The following is a 16952-nucleotide window of genomic DNA, read 5'->3' as shown; positions in this document are numbered from 1 at the left end:
GCCATGTTGGCACGGCTTGTACCGCAGAAAACCACGGAGGTGTGCCGTTTGGGGGCATGGATGTGTGTGCTACAGACGATAGTACGCAAGCACGCGGTACGCTGCACGACGACCACGGCGGCAGCAGCTACAGTGGGGATGAATGCGATTTCCCTGCGGCGGCAGCGGGTTACGCACCCGCAGAGCTCACGGGGCGGCCAGTACAAGTGCCATCCTTTGCTGCAAAATTTGCGGTCTCTGCCTGTGTGGGCGACCCTTTCAATGACGAATTGGCAAATTCTACAAATTATCTCATCTCCCATTGTCTGGAGGAAAAATCTATGGAAGAGTCAGCGGCAAACTACCCAACACCGAGCAATTGCCCCAACTTACTAGTCCCTAAAGTCAATCCAGTGATTTGGGATAATGTGACACAGACTACGCGCAGCAGAGACGTTAAGCTGCAGAGAGTACAGAAATCTCTTACCCGCGGGCTGTGTGCGTTCCTACAAACTCTTCCTACTGACTTGAACGAGGCGCAACAGGACGCACTCGCTTTACTCTGTAATGCCAATTACGAGATGAATTGCCTGAGAAAGGAGCTGATCAAGCCCGATATGAACGCTGCTTACGCACATCTGTGCAAGCCTACTACGCCCGTGACCGCGTTTCTATTCGGTGATGACTTGGGACAACGTGTAAAAGATCTCAAGGAGGAGAATAGGGCTGCCTTTAGTGTGGTTAAAGGCCAGGCTAAGAGATCTACTCATCAGCCGTACCACCCATACAAGCGCACGGCCAGCGGTGGATTCAGCCGGAAGCAATATCGGAACGCAGGCTGGCTCGCAGCTGGCGATACATCCAGGCCTTTTTTAGGCCAGCAGCAGCGGGGATACAGACATTCAGCCCCGCACACGCAGACTCGCCCACCTCCAGCTCATGCGCACAACCGGGGGCAGAGCTACTCGACAACAACCCCAGCCAAGCCAAACACTGTGTCACGGAGAAAGTAACTGCACTACCCAAGGAGGTAAGTTGCAGGCCTAGCTCTTGTTGTGGAAATACACAATCTACTCACACTGTACAGTCAGTTTTTGACATTGAACATGTAGATGTTCCATTAGACCTGCCCGTTGGGGGTCGATTGAGGCATTTTAGCAAACAGTGGAATCATATTACCACTGATCCTTTCATACTTGATGCAATTAGCGGTTACAAACTTGAATTTCAAGAGGCGTATAGCCCACCTCATAGAGGTAAACCGCCTTACCACTACAGAGTGGGTAATGCTGAGGAGAGCAAGATTGACATTGAAATTCGAAAACTGGCCGAGAAAGGCGTAATCGAAGAATGCCAGCATGTGGCTGGAGAATTTGTGTCCAATATCTTTACACGCCCAAAGAAAAATGGGGACATACGCCTAATTTTAGATTTATCGGACCTCAATGACAGTCTGAATGTACAGCATTTCAAAATGGATAACATCCATACAGCTACAACCCTAATTTCCCCTGGTTGTTACCTTGCCTCAATCGACCTTCGAGATGCCTACTACTCTGTCCCTGTTCACCCCTCATATCGCAAGTATTTGAGATTTGTCTGGCACAAGAAATGTTGGCAATTTAAGGTACTCCCCAATGGCCTTAGTACAGCGCCTAGGCTCTTCACAAAGCTTATGAAGCCGGTGTTCGCAAAGCTGCGACAGGCAGGCCACCTGGTTGTGGGGTATTTAGATGACACTCTCATAATCGGTGAAACTGAATCACAAGCACTAGAAGCGGTGCAAGCAACCACAAAACTGCTCTCTGACCTTGGTTTTGTCATTCATTCAGAGAAATCTATCCTAGAGCCTCAGCAACGGCTCCAATTCTTGGGGTTTATCTTGGATTCGGAAAGCATGACTATAACGCTCCCGCATGAGAAATGTCAAAATATCAGGGCAGTATGTGCGGAATTGCTAGGGAAACAAAACCCTACTATCAGGCAGGTGGCGCAGGTCATTGGGAAACTGATTGCTACTTTCCCTGCTATTCAATATGGCCCCCTCTTCTATTGTAACCTAGAAAGAGACAAAATTCTTGCACTAAAATCAAGCAAAGGGCATTTTGATAGACCTATGAATTTGTCTGAAGCTTCTAAACAGGAGTTAATGTGGTGGTTCAATAACATTCACTGCCAGTCGGCACCAATTAGTCGAGATCGGCCAGCTTTAGAGCTACGTACTGACGCCAGTGGGCAAGGATGGGGTGCCACTGATTTAAGCAGTGAAACTGGCGGTAGATGGGATGATCAGGAGATAGTGCATGCTCAAAACAATGAAATCAACTATCTTGAAATCTTAGCTGCAGGGCTTGGTTTGAAGTCATTTTGCGGCCACCTGCATGATACACATGTGCTCATTAGAACTGACAACACAACAGCTGTAGCCTACCTGAACAATATGGGAGGCATTAAATCTCGAGCCTGCGACAGGGCAGCATGAGACATTTGGGTTTGGTGTAAGGAAAGGAATATCTGGATCACAGCAGCCTATTTACCAGGTCGTGACAATACAGAAGCAGACAGGAGATCTCGTCATTTTAATGACAGAACAGAATGGATGCTGAATAAGAAAGTTTTTACTGATATCACTAAGAAATGTGGTACTCCCCAAATTGATCTTTTCGCGTCCAGACTCAATAAGCAGCTGCCTGCGTACGTTACGTGGCTGCCTGACCCAGATGCGGTTTCTGTGGATGCATTCACTTTGAATTGGGGTGATCTGTATTTCTACGCATTCCATCCTTTATGCCTCATCCCCAAATGTCTCCAAACTATAGAAAACGACAAGGCACATGGTCTCTTGATTGTCCCAAACTGGCCTACGCAAGCGTGGTTTCCTCGCATGAGGAGAATGCTTAAAGATGAACCACTCTTAATTCCTAGACACGGGAATTTGATTATGCAACCAGTATCTGGGGAACCGCACCCTTTACACGCTTGCCTTGATCTGTTATGTTGCAGGTTTTGAAGCTGCCGTTCGAGAACTCTGGCATGAGCAGCAGAACGGTGGACATCTTGGCAGCATCTTGGAGGGCATCAACCCAAAGACAGTATTGTACATATATAAGGAAATGGAGAAAGTTTTGTACACTTAAGAAGGAAAGTCACCTTCATGCCAAGATTAATTTTGTTTTGGAGTTTTTTACACACATGTTTTATGAAGAGAACTTGAGCTATTCAGCTATTAACTCAGCACGGAGTGCACTTGCTACCTTTCTAGTGTTAGAGGATGAACAATTTACTGTCAGCACTCATCCGCTTCTCTCTCGTTTTATGAGAGGTGTGTTCCAGCTCAGGCCCCCAAGGCCGCGGTATTCGGAAATTTGGGACGTGAATATTGTTTTTAGATATTTGAGAAGTCTAGCTCCCGCTAACTCGCTTAGCTTGAAGCAATTAACGATGAAGCTGTGCATGTTACTGGCCTTGATATCCACCCAGAGGGTACAGACTTTGCATTGCCTGAATCTAGACAGCATGATTCTCAAACAATCTATGGTGTCATTCAAAGTTAATGAACATCTTAAGCAGTCTAGACCTGGGAATTTTGGATTGGACGTACTTTTGAAAGCGTACCCCCCAGACAGACGTTTGTGTGTAGTTACATACATTAAGGCCTACCTTCGGAGAACCAAAGAGATCCGAGGAGAGGAAAGTCATCTCTTCATTAGTTTTCGCAAGCCTTTCTAGAGAGTAACGGCACAGACAATTGCTCGATGGATCAAAGAAATCATGACTGGCGCTGGCATTGACACCACAATGTTCAGTGCACATTCAACCCGAGCAGCATCTAGCTCAGCAGCAAACAGGGCGGATGCACCTATTCCTCTGATCCTCGCAAAATCAGGCTGGTCAAAAGAACGAACATTCCGTAAATTCTACGACAAACCTCTACAAGAAGAGGGACAGTGCCTGTCACAGCTCATTGTGAGGGAATAATGGCCTCAGACCCAGGTAATTCGAGCTTACATTTTGCTTGCCATTGTGCATGCTTGAGTTTGTTCAGTTGGAACAAATATGACTTCTGTGCTACAAAATCTCACTGTGAGTTCTTGCGTAAACTCACAAAATAAAATAGAAAGATTAAACGAGAACTTACCTGTTTGAAGTTTGATCTTTATTTTATGAGGGAGTTGGAGAAAGAATTCACAGTCCCTCCTCTCCCTTCCCATGGCATGAATACTATTACAAAATGTATAGATCAACTTCAAGTAAGTTCTCAATCTTTCCACTCTGACAGAAGTCACATCTTGTTGCTACGAAGTATGACTGCGCGCGCGTTGAGCGGGCTCTCACTGTGAATTCTTTCTCCAACTCCCTCATAAAATAAAGATCAAACTTCAAACAGGTAAGTTCTCGTTTAATCTTTCTATTATGTTCTGCATGTCAAACTTCAGTGGAATATGAATCCATGCACTGTGTTAAACATGTACTTGTATGTAAGGATATCTAACATCATCAACTTGTGAAGATAGAAATTAATACATCAAAATGTATTTTATGAGCTTGATATGTGTACTCTGCAAACTTGAACTTGGTTTACCAGCAAAGTTGTATTGCAAACTTTCATATACATCGTATCGTAACCATTGAATCAGGAGATAGAGTACGGTATAGAGAGTAAAATGGAAGATAGGAGGCAAATATGAGAGTACGAAGACTGCATTTCTCGTTTAAGTACTGATCAGGCCATGCTGCATGGCTCCGATGCTCGGGCCGTGGACGACTGGTCCACTCAGCGATGCTCGATCGCGGTTTTCCTCAGTTAAGTCAGTGCCAGCGCCAGATCGACGTTGCTCTAACCTTTTCAACTGTTGAACGGCAAACAAGGTAGCAGCAACTCCCATCTTTTAACGTCTTTTGGTATGACGCGGCCGGGGTTTGAACCCACAACCTCCCGATTGTGAGGGCAGCCGCTCTACTCACTGAGCCAACACATCGGTTAAGAGACAAATCGTGAGCAGAGGATTCCATCTTTCGATTTCCCTCTCCCTGTCCACTCTCACTCGTACTTGGCTCACCCTACTCTTTCCCCATCATGGCCACGATCACAAGAGTGATAAAAAAACAACAAAACAAACAGCAAACAACTAGCAACAAACATGACTATACTTATCTCTTGTGAGGTGATTATCGAAGCAAAATGTTCACAGTTGAACCAGGGAGGTGGCCCTCCCTGGTTGAACAACGACATGAAAAAAAATGTGAATAGTAGCCAGAGGGAAACGTGACACCCATGTGACAGACAAAACCACAGGGCAAAGGAATTTGCACGCGCGTATAAATTGGGGCCAGAGTATAGGTATAGGTGGGAACAGGCGGTTAAGAGTATAGTAATCGAACCAACCCCCTTGGAATGTACTATTTTTTTTGGTCTTTATTTTGGCATGAAAGAACAGCATAAAACAGACTAGCTGTGCACCACAAATATTTACCTACTAGTAAGTATGGAAATGATTACTACATCCCTTCTATCATGAAAAAAAAAGTCAGTCAAATGTCCCAAGAAAAATACAAAAACTTATCATGCTTATACGGTGTGAGTGACATCTACTAGTAGTACAAAGCCATGCATGCTTCGTGCTGAGCTAGAGCACAGGGAGGCAGCTCCCTGGCTGGAGCCACCAGCTACGTAGGAGCCACATGTTATGTAGAATTGGTGAGAGCTTGATCAACAGTCTCAAAGTAGAGAGGTTCTTGTGTGGGTTCACGCTCGACAAAATTGCGTGATTTCTCAAATTCCAAAAAACTTGAATGATCTCTGAACGGTGAAGTTGCTCTGATTGCCAGTTTAGTATATTTTATGATCAACAGTCGATTGTTTTCTGCCTCTAAAAGACACGATGATTTCTCATCGAACGTAAACTACATCGTCCATGTGTTGCATTCAACCTGGCTAGCAATGGCCGCGCACACACAGCGCATCTGCACACAAGTCATGTATGGATTGCATGCACAGAATACATACGGAATATCGTTGTGGCAGAGTGATTTACAGTGAATGACGGTATGGTAGCTGTTCAACACACCGACCGGGTCCATATCTACCGACCGCGCATTATAATGGCATTGCGCGTACAGAAAGAAAATGTACGCATGGGACTACGCGCAACGGTGTTCGATTCTTCACTGGGCTACGCTACCGAGTAAAAAATGAGGCGAAAACAAATAAGTATTCCCTTTGAATTAACGAATAAGATCGAATAAATCGAATAAGATTTATCGTGTAACTACATATAACTAGGCCGGCAGTGGCCTACCTTTGCTGACTCGTTGTTAGATGTAGAGTATCCTTCCGTAGTAAATTTGATGATTTTGACCGCAAAATTGTCACCGTCGCTTGTACGATCGTGCACACACGTTACACAGTACACATGACATAATTATTTTGTCGCCCACTACGACCGTCGTACGAGTTGAAGCAGAAACGAGAAATGAATGTGAAAAAACAAACCGACTCGTCTAATTTATTTCAATTACGATGAAAAGTTTCCTAATGAAAATCAATTCAAATTCATCAAACAGTCCTTCAAAAGTAATATCGAAGGATTCATAATATATTCAAATATTATTGGGGAAAAAATGATGGCTAGAAAAAAGCAGCGGCCTGTCGAAAAAATGCATTTAAGTGCCCTTTATACGTATTGTCAGGGTGGTCGGTTGAAATGAACAGGGCAACTGAGTGCGGAAAAAATGACACCCCACGCGTTCGAAGCCGCCATCTAGAGCGCGTACCTCAGATCGCATTTTTAGTGCGCGCTTGTGAATCCGGAGTATTTTCTCCACACGTGAGTAAAATTTCAGGCAAATTGTGAGATTTTTCACGTTTCTATTGATAGAAAAACGTTAGGTGGCCGGTATTATGAACACCCAACCATACTTACAGGGTAAGGGAAACTTGCCGAAACTTTTACAAATTATGTTTACGAACCAAAAGAAAATGAAATTGCTTGAATAAAACGTATGCAAAAATCGTTTCAGTATTTACGGATGTGCGTCAAGTGTACCAAGGATGTGCGTCAAAAAAGTGACCGAGGTGTACGTCACTTTCAACGTGTTGTCTGTCAAAAAAGTGACTGTGGTGTGCGTCACTTTCAGCGTTTTGTTTGCCAAAAAGTGACTGGTGTGCATCAAAAACCACGTATGGTTGGTCAAAAAATGACTATGACACACCCATGTCCGGGGGTAGTGGGGTGCATCATTACATTGACAAGTGCATTACGTATAATAGGACTACTACGGTATCAGGGGGAAAAATCTGAAATGGATTCAAAGCTTTCTCAATGGAAGAAGTCAGAGGGTCGTTTTGGATGGTATTAAATCTTCTTCAATAGCGGTAGGATCTGGAGTGCCTCAAGGGTCAGTTCTTGGGCCTTGCCTCTTTCTGCTTTACATTAATGACTTACCTGATGGTCTAGCATCAAAGGTTCGCCTTTTTGCCGATGATGCAATTTCCTACATGACCATTGACAATCAACATCATATATGCAAAATCTTCAAGAGCACCTAAACAAAATTGGTGACTGGGCAAAAAAATGGATGATGGTTTTGATCACAGATAAGTGCAAGGTTTTGACAATATCCAGGAAAAGAAGAAAGGTGCATCACGTGTACATCATCTAAATAATGCCCCTCTTGAATCTGTTGAATCTGTGAAGTACTTCCAAGGGTGTAACCATCACTTCTTATATGAAGTGGACCCAACACATCAATGATACTGTCAATAAAGCCAATAATGTCCTTGCATTTCTAGATGCAATCTTTATGTCTTTATGACGTATGAGTGGACAAGATAAAGAAAATATAAAGAAAATTCCACACAAAAAAATCATTTTTCATGAAAATTACAAATTCCATCAACTTGATACTGACATATGTTAAGGGTAGCAATTATTCCCCCTGCATTTTGAAAGTGGTTAGTCAAGTGCTCTTTCATAATGCTAGAAAAGTGAATTTTTGTTGAATATCCTTTATATTTTCTTTGTATTGTTGTCCACTCATACGTCATAACCTCTAGTAGTCACCTCATCCAGCGGTTCCAACACCAAAACTTTAAAAATTCATAACTTTTCTATCGATTGTCCGATTTTCCTCAAACTTTCACTGATCATGTGTTCTACTAATGTTGCTGCTTTCACTCAATCCATATTGCTCCTTGAGTTTGCGTTCCCTTTAAGACCATAAAGTTCTTCCAATTTACAGAAAATGAACAATATAACTCATACTTGGCTGCACCAGTCAATCAAAAATAGCAAATTTTATTTAAATTCGGTTCAACGACACCTTGGTTGCTAAGGGAGGCCTTATCTTAGCAGCCATTTGACCTTGAGACAAAATATTTCAGAATCCTCTGTCAGACAATTGGGGTAACATTTTGAAAATTGAAAGGAGTTGGGTTACAAGCTATTTAGTTGATTTGACGTGGATTGCCCCATTTACGAGTTCTTATTGATTTCATGCAAAGATATGCATACAGTTTGATGGGAGACTTTTATGAGGTGATGAGATCATTGCATCTGCTGATTGACTACATGTACAGTGAAACCCCGTTATAACGAGGTCCGTGGGACCGGCGATATAACCTCGTTATAACCGGTACCTCGTTATATCCGTATGCATCAAAAACAAAGAAAAACATAGGCACGACATCATATACATGTATATGAAATTGAAGAACATCCTTTGCGTTGTTATTACACATTTTATGGATCATTATTATTGAGAGAATAAAGGGAAATTATTTGTGAATTAGACGAAAAAGTAGGGGCTGAAATGAGTTAAATCTTTATTGTAATCTTGTTTGTGAAGTTTTTCTAAGCACCAGCGCATATAGAGTAACATACAGGCCTTGTTTACCGTAACATGCGAGGTATTTTTTACGCTGTTGGTGCCCAGCGGGAATGCGATAATTACATGAATCATTTCGGTTGTAATCTTGTACAATGTATGATCGCTGCGCCCGAAGGGATTAAAAATGCGTTCTTTATTTTCTTCCGAAAATCTCTTCGCGTTTTGTACATTCGTTCTTGAAAAATATGCGACAGGACTAAATGTGGAAGGTTGTGATCCTTTTTACGCAAATCTGTACCTGGTGGACCATTCTGAAAGAAAGAAAAATCTTCATTGTGAAATGCAGTGTTAAAATTGTGATAATGAACAAACCCAGACCTATTCAAACTAATAAATGCGTTCGTTTCTTTTTCTGATTTAGGTTAACATGCGTCATTCAACATTTTTTACGCTACTGTCACCTGGCAAGATTGCGATGATTTCAGAGTAACATACATGCGTTGTTTACCGTTACACTTGCGAGGTATTTTACACTGTTGGTGCCCAGCGGGAATTCGATAATTTCATGAATCATTTCGGCTGTAATTTTATACAATGTATGATCGTTGCGCCCGAAGGGATTTATAATGCATTCTTTATTTTCTTCCAAAAATCTCTTCGTGTTTTGTACATTGATTCCGTTCTTGAACTATTAAATGCGTTTGTTTCTATTTCCGAGCACCGATTAAGTAGGTTAACATGCGTCATTCAACTATCTTTTACGCTACTGTCACCCAGCGAGATGGCGATGATTTCACTGATTATTTCGGCTTCAATCATACACACTCATATTTAAATTATCATTTGTTAAATGATAATGAACAAATCCAGATCTATTCAAACTAATAAATGCGTTTGTTTCTTTTTCTAAACACCGATTAAGTAGGTTAACATGCGTTATTCAACTATTTTTACGCTACCATCACCCGGCGGGATCGCGATAATTTCAATAATCATGTTGGCTTTAATCATAACCACTCATATTCAAATTATCATTTGTTAAATGATAATGAACAAATTCAGATCTTTTCAAACTAATAAATGCGTTTGCTTCTTTTTCTGAACACCGATTAAGTAGGTTAACATGCGTTATTCAACAATTTTTTACGCTACTGTCACCCGGCGGGATCGCGATGATTTCATTAATTATTTAGACGTTAATCATCCGCACTCATATTTGCTAACCAGCAAAAGAACTGGAAGTCGGAACTAAAAATGGAAAGGATAATTATAATGATGAGATAAACACGCATTCCAATTGTCCATTTTTGGCCACAAGTGTCGCTACATGAAAAGTTTTTGAATGAGTTATCCTTTTTATACCCCCACTCACGCATAGTGTGTAGGTGGGGTATATAGGAATCATCCTGAGGTCGGGTGGCCGGTCGGTCGGTCGGGCGGGCGGGCAGTCGGTCCGTTGCAAAATCTTGTGGGTCGAACTCCTCTCTCATTTTTTGAGCAATTGACCCCAAATTTGGCATGTGTGGACCGCTATCAAAGGTAGATGTGCAAGACACCTTTTTCGGTAGTATCGCATAATGCATTGCCATGGAAACGGCATATTTTTGTAAAAAACTTGTGGATCGAACTACTCTCTCATTTTTTGAGCAATTATCCCCAAATTTAGCATGTGTGACTGCTATCAAAGGGAGATGTGCAAGACACATTTTTCGTTAGTATTGCATGAGTTGCCATGGCAACGGCAAATTTTAAAAAAATCTAGCAAAATGTTGTGATCGAACTCCTCTCTCATTTTTTGAGCAATTGACCCCAAATTTGGCATGTGTGACTGCTATCAAAGGTAGATGTGCAAGACACCTTTTTCATTAGTATCCCATAATGCGTTGCCATGGCAACGGCATATTTTCATAAAAACTTGTGGATCGAACAACTTTCTCATTTTTTGAGCAATCAACTTCAAATTTGGCATGTGTGACCGCTATCACAGGCAGATGTGCAAGAGACCTTTTTCATGAGTATTTCATAATGCGTTGCCATGGCAACGGAAGATTTTCATATAAATCTTACAAAATGTTGTGGATTGCTCTAATCTCTTAGTTTTGTAGCAATTCAGTTTGAAGTTGGGATATGCGATCGATGTAATGTATATTTGTGCAAAACACATTTGATGTGTGTGGTGATGAATCTGTTGCCATGGCAACAGATTTTTTTTTTACCAATGATACAAAAACGTGTGGATTAGCCTAACTCCTTCAGTTGTTAAGCATTTGGCTTAAAAATTGGCACATGTGACCACTATTGTATGTAGATGTGCATACTTACTCTTTCGTCATTTTTTATCTATGTGTTGCCATGGTAACAGCATAGTTTGAATGAAAGTCATACGAAAATATTGTGGATTCATTTAACTCCCTCAGTCTTAGAGCATTTGACTTGAAATTTGGCACACATGACCACTATAGTATATAGATGTGCAAACTTAATCTTTCGTCAGTGATGAACAATGCGTTGCCATGGTAACAGCTTTTTTTAACCAAAAAACATACAAAAATATTGTGGATTCAGCTAACTTTCTTTAGTCTTCAAGCATTTAGCTAGAAATTTGGCACACATTACCACTGTGGTACGTAGATGTGCAAAGGTAATCTTTCGTCAGTGGTGATCAATGCGTTGCCATGGTAACGGCATATTTTGAATGAAAATCATACAAAAATATCGTGGATTCAGTTAAATCCCTCACTCTTTGAGCATTTGGCTTGAAATTTGGCACATGCATCCACTATAGCATATAGATGTGCAAACTTAATCTTTCGTCAGTGGTGAACAATGGGTTGCCATCCATGGTAACAGCAGCTTTTCACCAAAATGCATACAAAAATATTGTGAATTCAGGTAACTACCTCAGTCTTTGAGCATTAAGCTTGAAATTTGGCACATGTGACCACTATAGTACGTAGATGAGCATACATAGTCTTTGGTCATTGTTGATCAATGTGTTGCCATGGTAACAGTATATTTTGAATGAAAATCATGCAAAAATATTTTGGATTCAGTTAACTCCCTCTGTCTTTGAGCATTTGGCTTGAAATTTGGCACAAGTGACCACTATAGCAGATAGATGTTCAAACTTAATCTGTCATTATTGTGGAACAATGCGTTGCCATGGTAACAACATTTTTTCACCAAAAAGCATGTGGATTTCGCCAACTCCTTCAGTCTTTGAGCATTTAGCTTGAAATTTGGCACACCTGACCACTATGGTATGTAGATGTGCAAACTTAACCTTTCGTCATTGTTGATCATTGTGTTGCCATGGTAACAGCATAGTTTGAATGAAAATCAATATAAAATATTGTGGATTCAGGTAACTCCCTCAGTCTTTGAGCATTTGGCTTGAAATTTGGCACATGCAACCATTGTAGTACAGAGATATGCAAACTTTGTATTTCATCATTGTTGAACAATGTGTTGCCATGGTAACAGTGCATTTTGAATGAAAATCATACAAACATTTCAATTAGATCCTAACTCTCTATGTTTACAGCATTTTGGCTTCATATTTGGCACATGTTACCTCTACATTACCTAGATGTGCAAAAACTCTTTTGTCAGTGTTGAAAATGTGTTGCCATGGTAACAGTATATTTTGAATGAAAATGATACACTAATATTGTGAATTCAACTAAGCCCCTCATCCTGTTAGCATTTGGCTTGAAATTTGGCACATGTGATGGCTATGATATATAGTTGTGCAAAACTTCATTTTTTTCTTAATATCCAACATTGTGTTGCGCCCCGGTTATACAATTTTTAATAAAAACCATAGAAATCGTCAGTTTATTTATCTTGCTCACTCAGTTTTTGAGCACTCGACTTGAGATGTGGGACATTTGACTAACAGTGAGCAATACATTTATTTACTGTTGGACAGTGCATTGCCTTGGTAATATTTTTTTTTCATTAAAAAGTTTTTAAAAATCCTGGTTGAGCTAATTTCCTCAGTTGTGGGTGGAGGTATATTAATCACAATGAGTGATAGTTCTAGTTTTTTCCTCGTTGCGCTGTGGTCTGACCTAACATCACGCACGCGTATCTCGCGAAAAAGACAATCGAATGATTATCTTTAATAATTCAGTAGGAACATCGGAAGGCATTCCTGTGTCTTATCGCGTGGTTTAGAAGAAAATATGGAAGGAACGGTTCTCCGCAAAACGGGAAAAAGACGTAGATAGCGTGAATTTGGTTTTCAATGTTTCGTTTGTTGCATGTTTGAAAGTGACAATTTAGTCAAGAAATGGAACCTTGTTATATCCGATCAAATTGCTTATGTTTTTCTTTATCATGATGCGCCAAAATTGTCCTCATTATAACCGGAATCTCGTTATAAGCGAACTGGTTATAACCGATTCGTTCTGCCATAGGTTTACACGCAAAGGAAAACGGGACCGACGCGATCACCTCGTTATAAGCGGTTCCTCGTTATAACCGAACTCGTTATAACGGGGTTTCACTGTACTTGGTTGTAATCAATACCACTACTCTGTGAAGCTTAAAAGACTTGTGATTCCCAGAGACAGTCACTCCCGTGGCATCTCAGAATACTTCCCAGCAGCTCCCTAATAGTCATGGGACTATCAATGTCACCATCACTAATTCCTAGGTGTCACCACAATCCTCCAGCCAATGGTTCACGCCATCGATACCTTCCCACTATTTCACTCTCAATCACCACTATTATCACCACCACCACCCGACGCCTTCTCAACAATCCATGCAGATCCTGTCTCCGCTGACTCCACAAATCCTCTTTACCCACCTCTCCCCCTTCTTACCACCTACTCCCATCACTCTACTTCCTCACCGATCGTCCAGCAAATCTCCTGCACCCAATTTCCACAGTACTGGTATGCACCTCTGCTCTTCACCCCCCTTTTTCTCACCCTCCTCCCTCAACTCAGCATACCTATCTAACTGTCTTTCCCTTACCTCATCCATCCTCATTTCTCACGGCACAGTCAGTTCCACCACTGCCACCCTGTGCACAGACCTAGCCACCAACATCCCATGTCCGGCCGCAGGGCAGTCACCGTCACCTCCTCTGGCACTGTATGATTCCCCTTATCCACCCCACCTTACAATCATCCCCCGCTACTAACATTTCTCCAACTTTATTCCCTTGGCCCTTCTTTCTCTTACTGCATCTGACCCCTCCTTTACAAAATAGATTCCTCTCACCTAGTGGGTACATTCTTCTTTCTCGCCTCCACTGCCACCCTTGCCACTCCCTCCCATTTCCTTCAGCACCTGGCTATGCCTCCATATGTAGGCCTGCAATAAGCCTCCACACACTGACAGTATATAATGCTCCAGCGACCCCTTTGCTTTCTTGCAAACCCTACATCCATCATCCTCCAAAATGCCCCACCTCTTCATATTCACTGGTGAAGGCAAAACATCAACGGTGGAGCTGATCATTAAGCACACAGCTCCAGAGGACATTCCACAACACCTTCCTCTGCTCCACCCCTTCCCACCAAGTCCACATACACCCCCTGTTGTGCAGCTTTTGCAAACTGGTGCTCCTCCTCCTTCTCCTTGACAACCTCCACTGCCAAATCCCTCCTACCCTTCCTGCCTTGCTTGCTGTACCATCACACACCCTGACGAAACCCGACCCTGCTCTACCCCTTCTGAACAGTACTTCACATCTCATTCCACCTTGCCATTGCTACACGTACTGCCTCATTCGTTAGCCTCCTCCGCCCTCCACTTCCTCCACTTTATGCAAAACTTTGTGCAACCTTTGTGAAGGTAGTGGAGGGGGATGGGTTGTGATTCAATTTCTACTCTCCTGTATTTCCTTGAGCCTGTAAGGAAATTTATACAATGTATACATAAGAGAAAAGTAAAAAATGTACAATCTTATGCATTTATATTGATTCAGTTGTCTGTGAGAAAACATTTAGACAACACATGGATACGATCATACTGTGATACCACTTTTAGACATGTCATAGATGCAAAATATGCATTTGCACAATACAGTGAATATATTAATTGTATACATTACCGCTACCATTCCCCCGAAGTACATTTGTACTGTATGGCAGTCTGATGTGACTAATAATCATACAGTATGATGATCAATCATGTATTCTGCATTGGCAGGGAGGACAAAAATAATCCTCCCTTGCAACACGGTTTCCAGCCCATCAGGAAAATCAGGAAAAATTATTTTACTTTTTTCCAGTCAGGGAAAAGTCAGGAAATTCAATAAAAATGCCTCAAATCAGGGAAAAGTCAGAGGATTTTGATTGACCCTAAAATCGAAGTTGTCAGTCAGACTCTGTTATATTTTGTTGCATATCAAAACAATATCCATTAGATGACCAGTGTTTTATACTATAAATAGTTCACTGCAACAACATAGAAAACATGTGAAACTGGAAATGAGTTGAAATAATTATCATGGAATTTGAAGACATTATCAGGGAAAAATCAGGGAAGAATCAGGGTATTTAGTTTTTTTCCAGTGCTCGAAACTCTGTACTATAAACTAAAATTAACTCATATTTGATTCATGTCACATGTTGCTCTAGAGTTGAAGAATGTGTAATGTAGTATAATGTGTATGTGACCCGCCACAACAAAAGGATCCGAAAGATACTGGCAGCATAGCAGAGAACATTGAGTTTGAAGTCAGATCATCAAAATCGGTCAAAACCATCAAATTTCTAATGTTGGCATAATGTTGTAGTCTAATGTTTATATTCTCTTCCAAAATTTTGAACCTAAATTATCATCCAAAATTTTGAACCCAAATAATCAGAGGAAAGGCAAGAAAGTAGCATTTTTCTGGGCCATGATTTTCTGACTTTCAACGGAACAGAAACATGTCTGAAGATTTGGATTTGGTGCCACAGATAGACTCCGCCCCTAGCAACGAGGGAGTAATCTTAATGGTCTGTGCATGGCATCCTGGTTACTGATTGGTCATGCATAAACCGCTGGCTTTAAGCTTGAATGAACATCGCGAAGGTTGCTATGAGGGGACCTTCTATTGTGAAGAGGTGAGAACCGTCTTAACTCCCCTTGATCATGATTGTGTCAGAAAGAAAACTTTGAAGGCTGTTTTCTCGAAATGCTGATTTCCTAGACCTCTCGACATGGTCACATAAAATCATCAATATCTCAACACCCGAGTACTGTTATGAGTCGTGTTATAAATTAAAGCGGAAGAGTAAGGTGATAATGTCATGTCATTTTCAGAAAATCAACCTCCCTTGACTTTCAGATTCTTTTGTTTGAGCGGGTCACATATTTTATAATTACTTCCATTGTTGATATCGATGTATTTGATGGGAGATTTGCTGTAATGTTGCCAGGTGGGTATGCTTTCATGGTACCGGTGTTTTACTTGCAGTGAAACAAGATGTGCCAGCGGCAGATGAAGAGGGAGTGCGTGTGAAGGAGCAGAGTATTTTAGAGCTGGGCAAGCTTCTCGCCAAGTCTAAACAAGCAGATGGTAAGAATTTGGTGTACTACCATAAAAGTTGGCCTGTGTAGGCAGGTGGCCACTGTGGATCTATCTAATTTGGCAGTGTTTTGATTCACTAGCTGTTACTCATTTAACAATTTGGATCACCCTGAAAAAAACAAAGAAACAAAAAAGGCCATTTTGTCAAGTGAAAATCTTGAGCAGCAAGAATTGTGACTACTTAGATGTACTACAATATATTTTAATGAATCACATTTACTGTTCCTGTTTAATCTGGAGTCTATGGGTACATGTATCATTTATTCATTTATCTTGCAGAATGATTGATGGATTGATTACAATTAATTGTTTTGATGCTTGTCATTCATGTCATTTTAACAAAATGAAATTAAAACTGTACATGAAGTGAGCATTACAATTACAGTTTGTAATCTAAGTGAATTGTTTTTTTTAAATTATTATACTTTCAGTGAAGAAATGGATAAAAATCAGTTGGCAAAGGTCATGGTAAAATCTCAGAATTTCACAGATTACATTGCATAAGATGAAAGGAGGGTTAATTGTGATCATGTATTTCGATGTACCTGGAAAAGTTAGAGATCTACAGGTTTGACATTGTATATTATTTGGGATGTCTTAAAAGAGA

The 16952-nt window shown here is 41.2% G+C and overlaps 1 protein-coding gene across 1 annotated transcript in view; it reads left to right on the top strand.

Moving 5' to 3' along the window:
- LOC139737941 (26S proteasome non-ATPase regulatory subunit 11B-like) overlaps positions 1–16952 on the top strand; it is a 232528-nt gene that overhangs the window by 11007 nt on the left and 204569 nt on the right. The window contains exon 2 of the mRNA XM_071648606.1: positions 16232–16333. Coding sequence (XP_071504707.1) covers positions 16232–16333 — 102 coding nt within the window. The remainder of the gene's footprint in view (positions 1–16231; positions 16334–16952) is intronic.

Source organism: Diadema antillarum, unplaced genomic scaffold (genome assembly GCF_040938485.1).
Source record: "Diadema antillarum isolate AM-2024a unplaced genomic scaffold, OU_Dant_1.0 seq00000716_RagTag, whole genome shotgun sequence".
Lineage (NCBI taxonomy): Eukaryota > Metazoa > Echinodermata > Echinoidea > Diadematoida > Diadematidae > Diadema > Diadema antillarum.
This window is presented reverse-complemented; position numbering and strand designations above follow the sequence as displayed.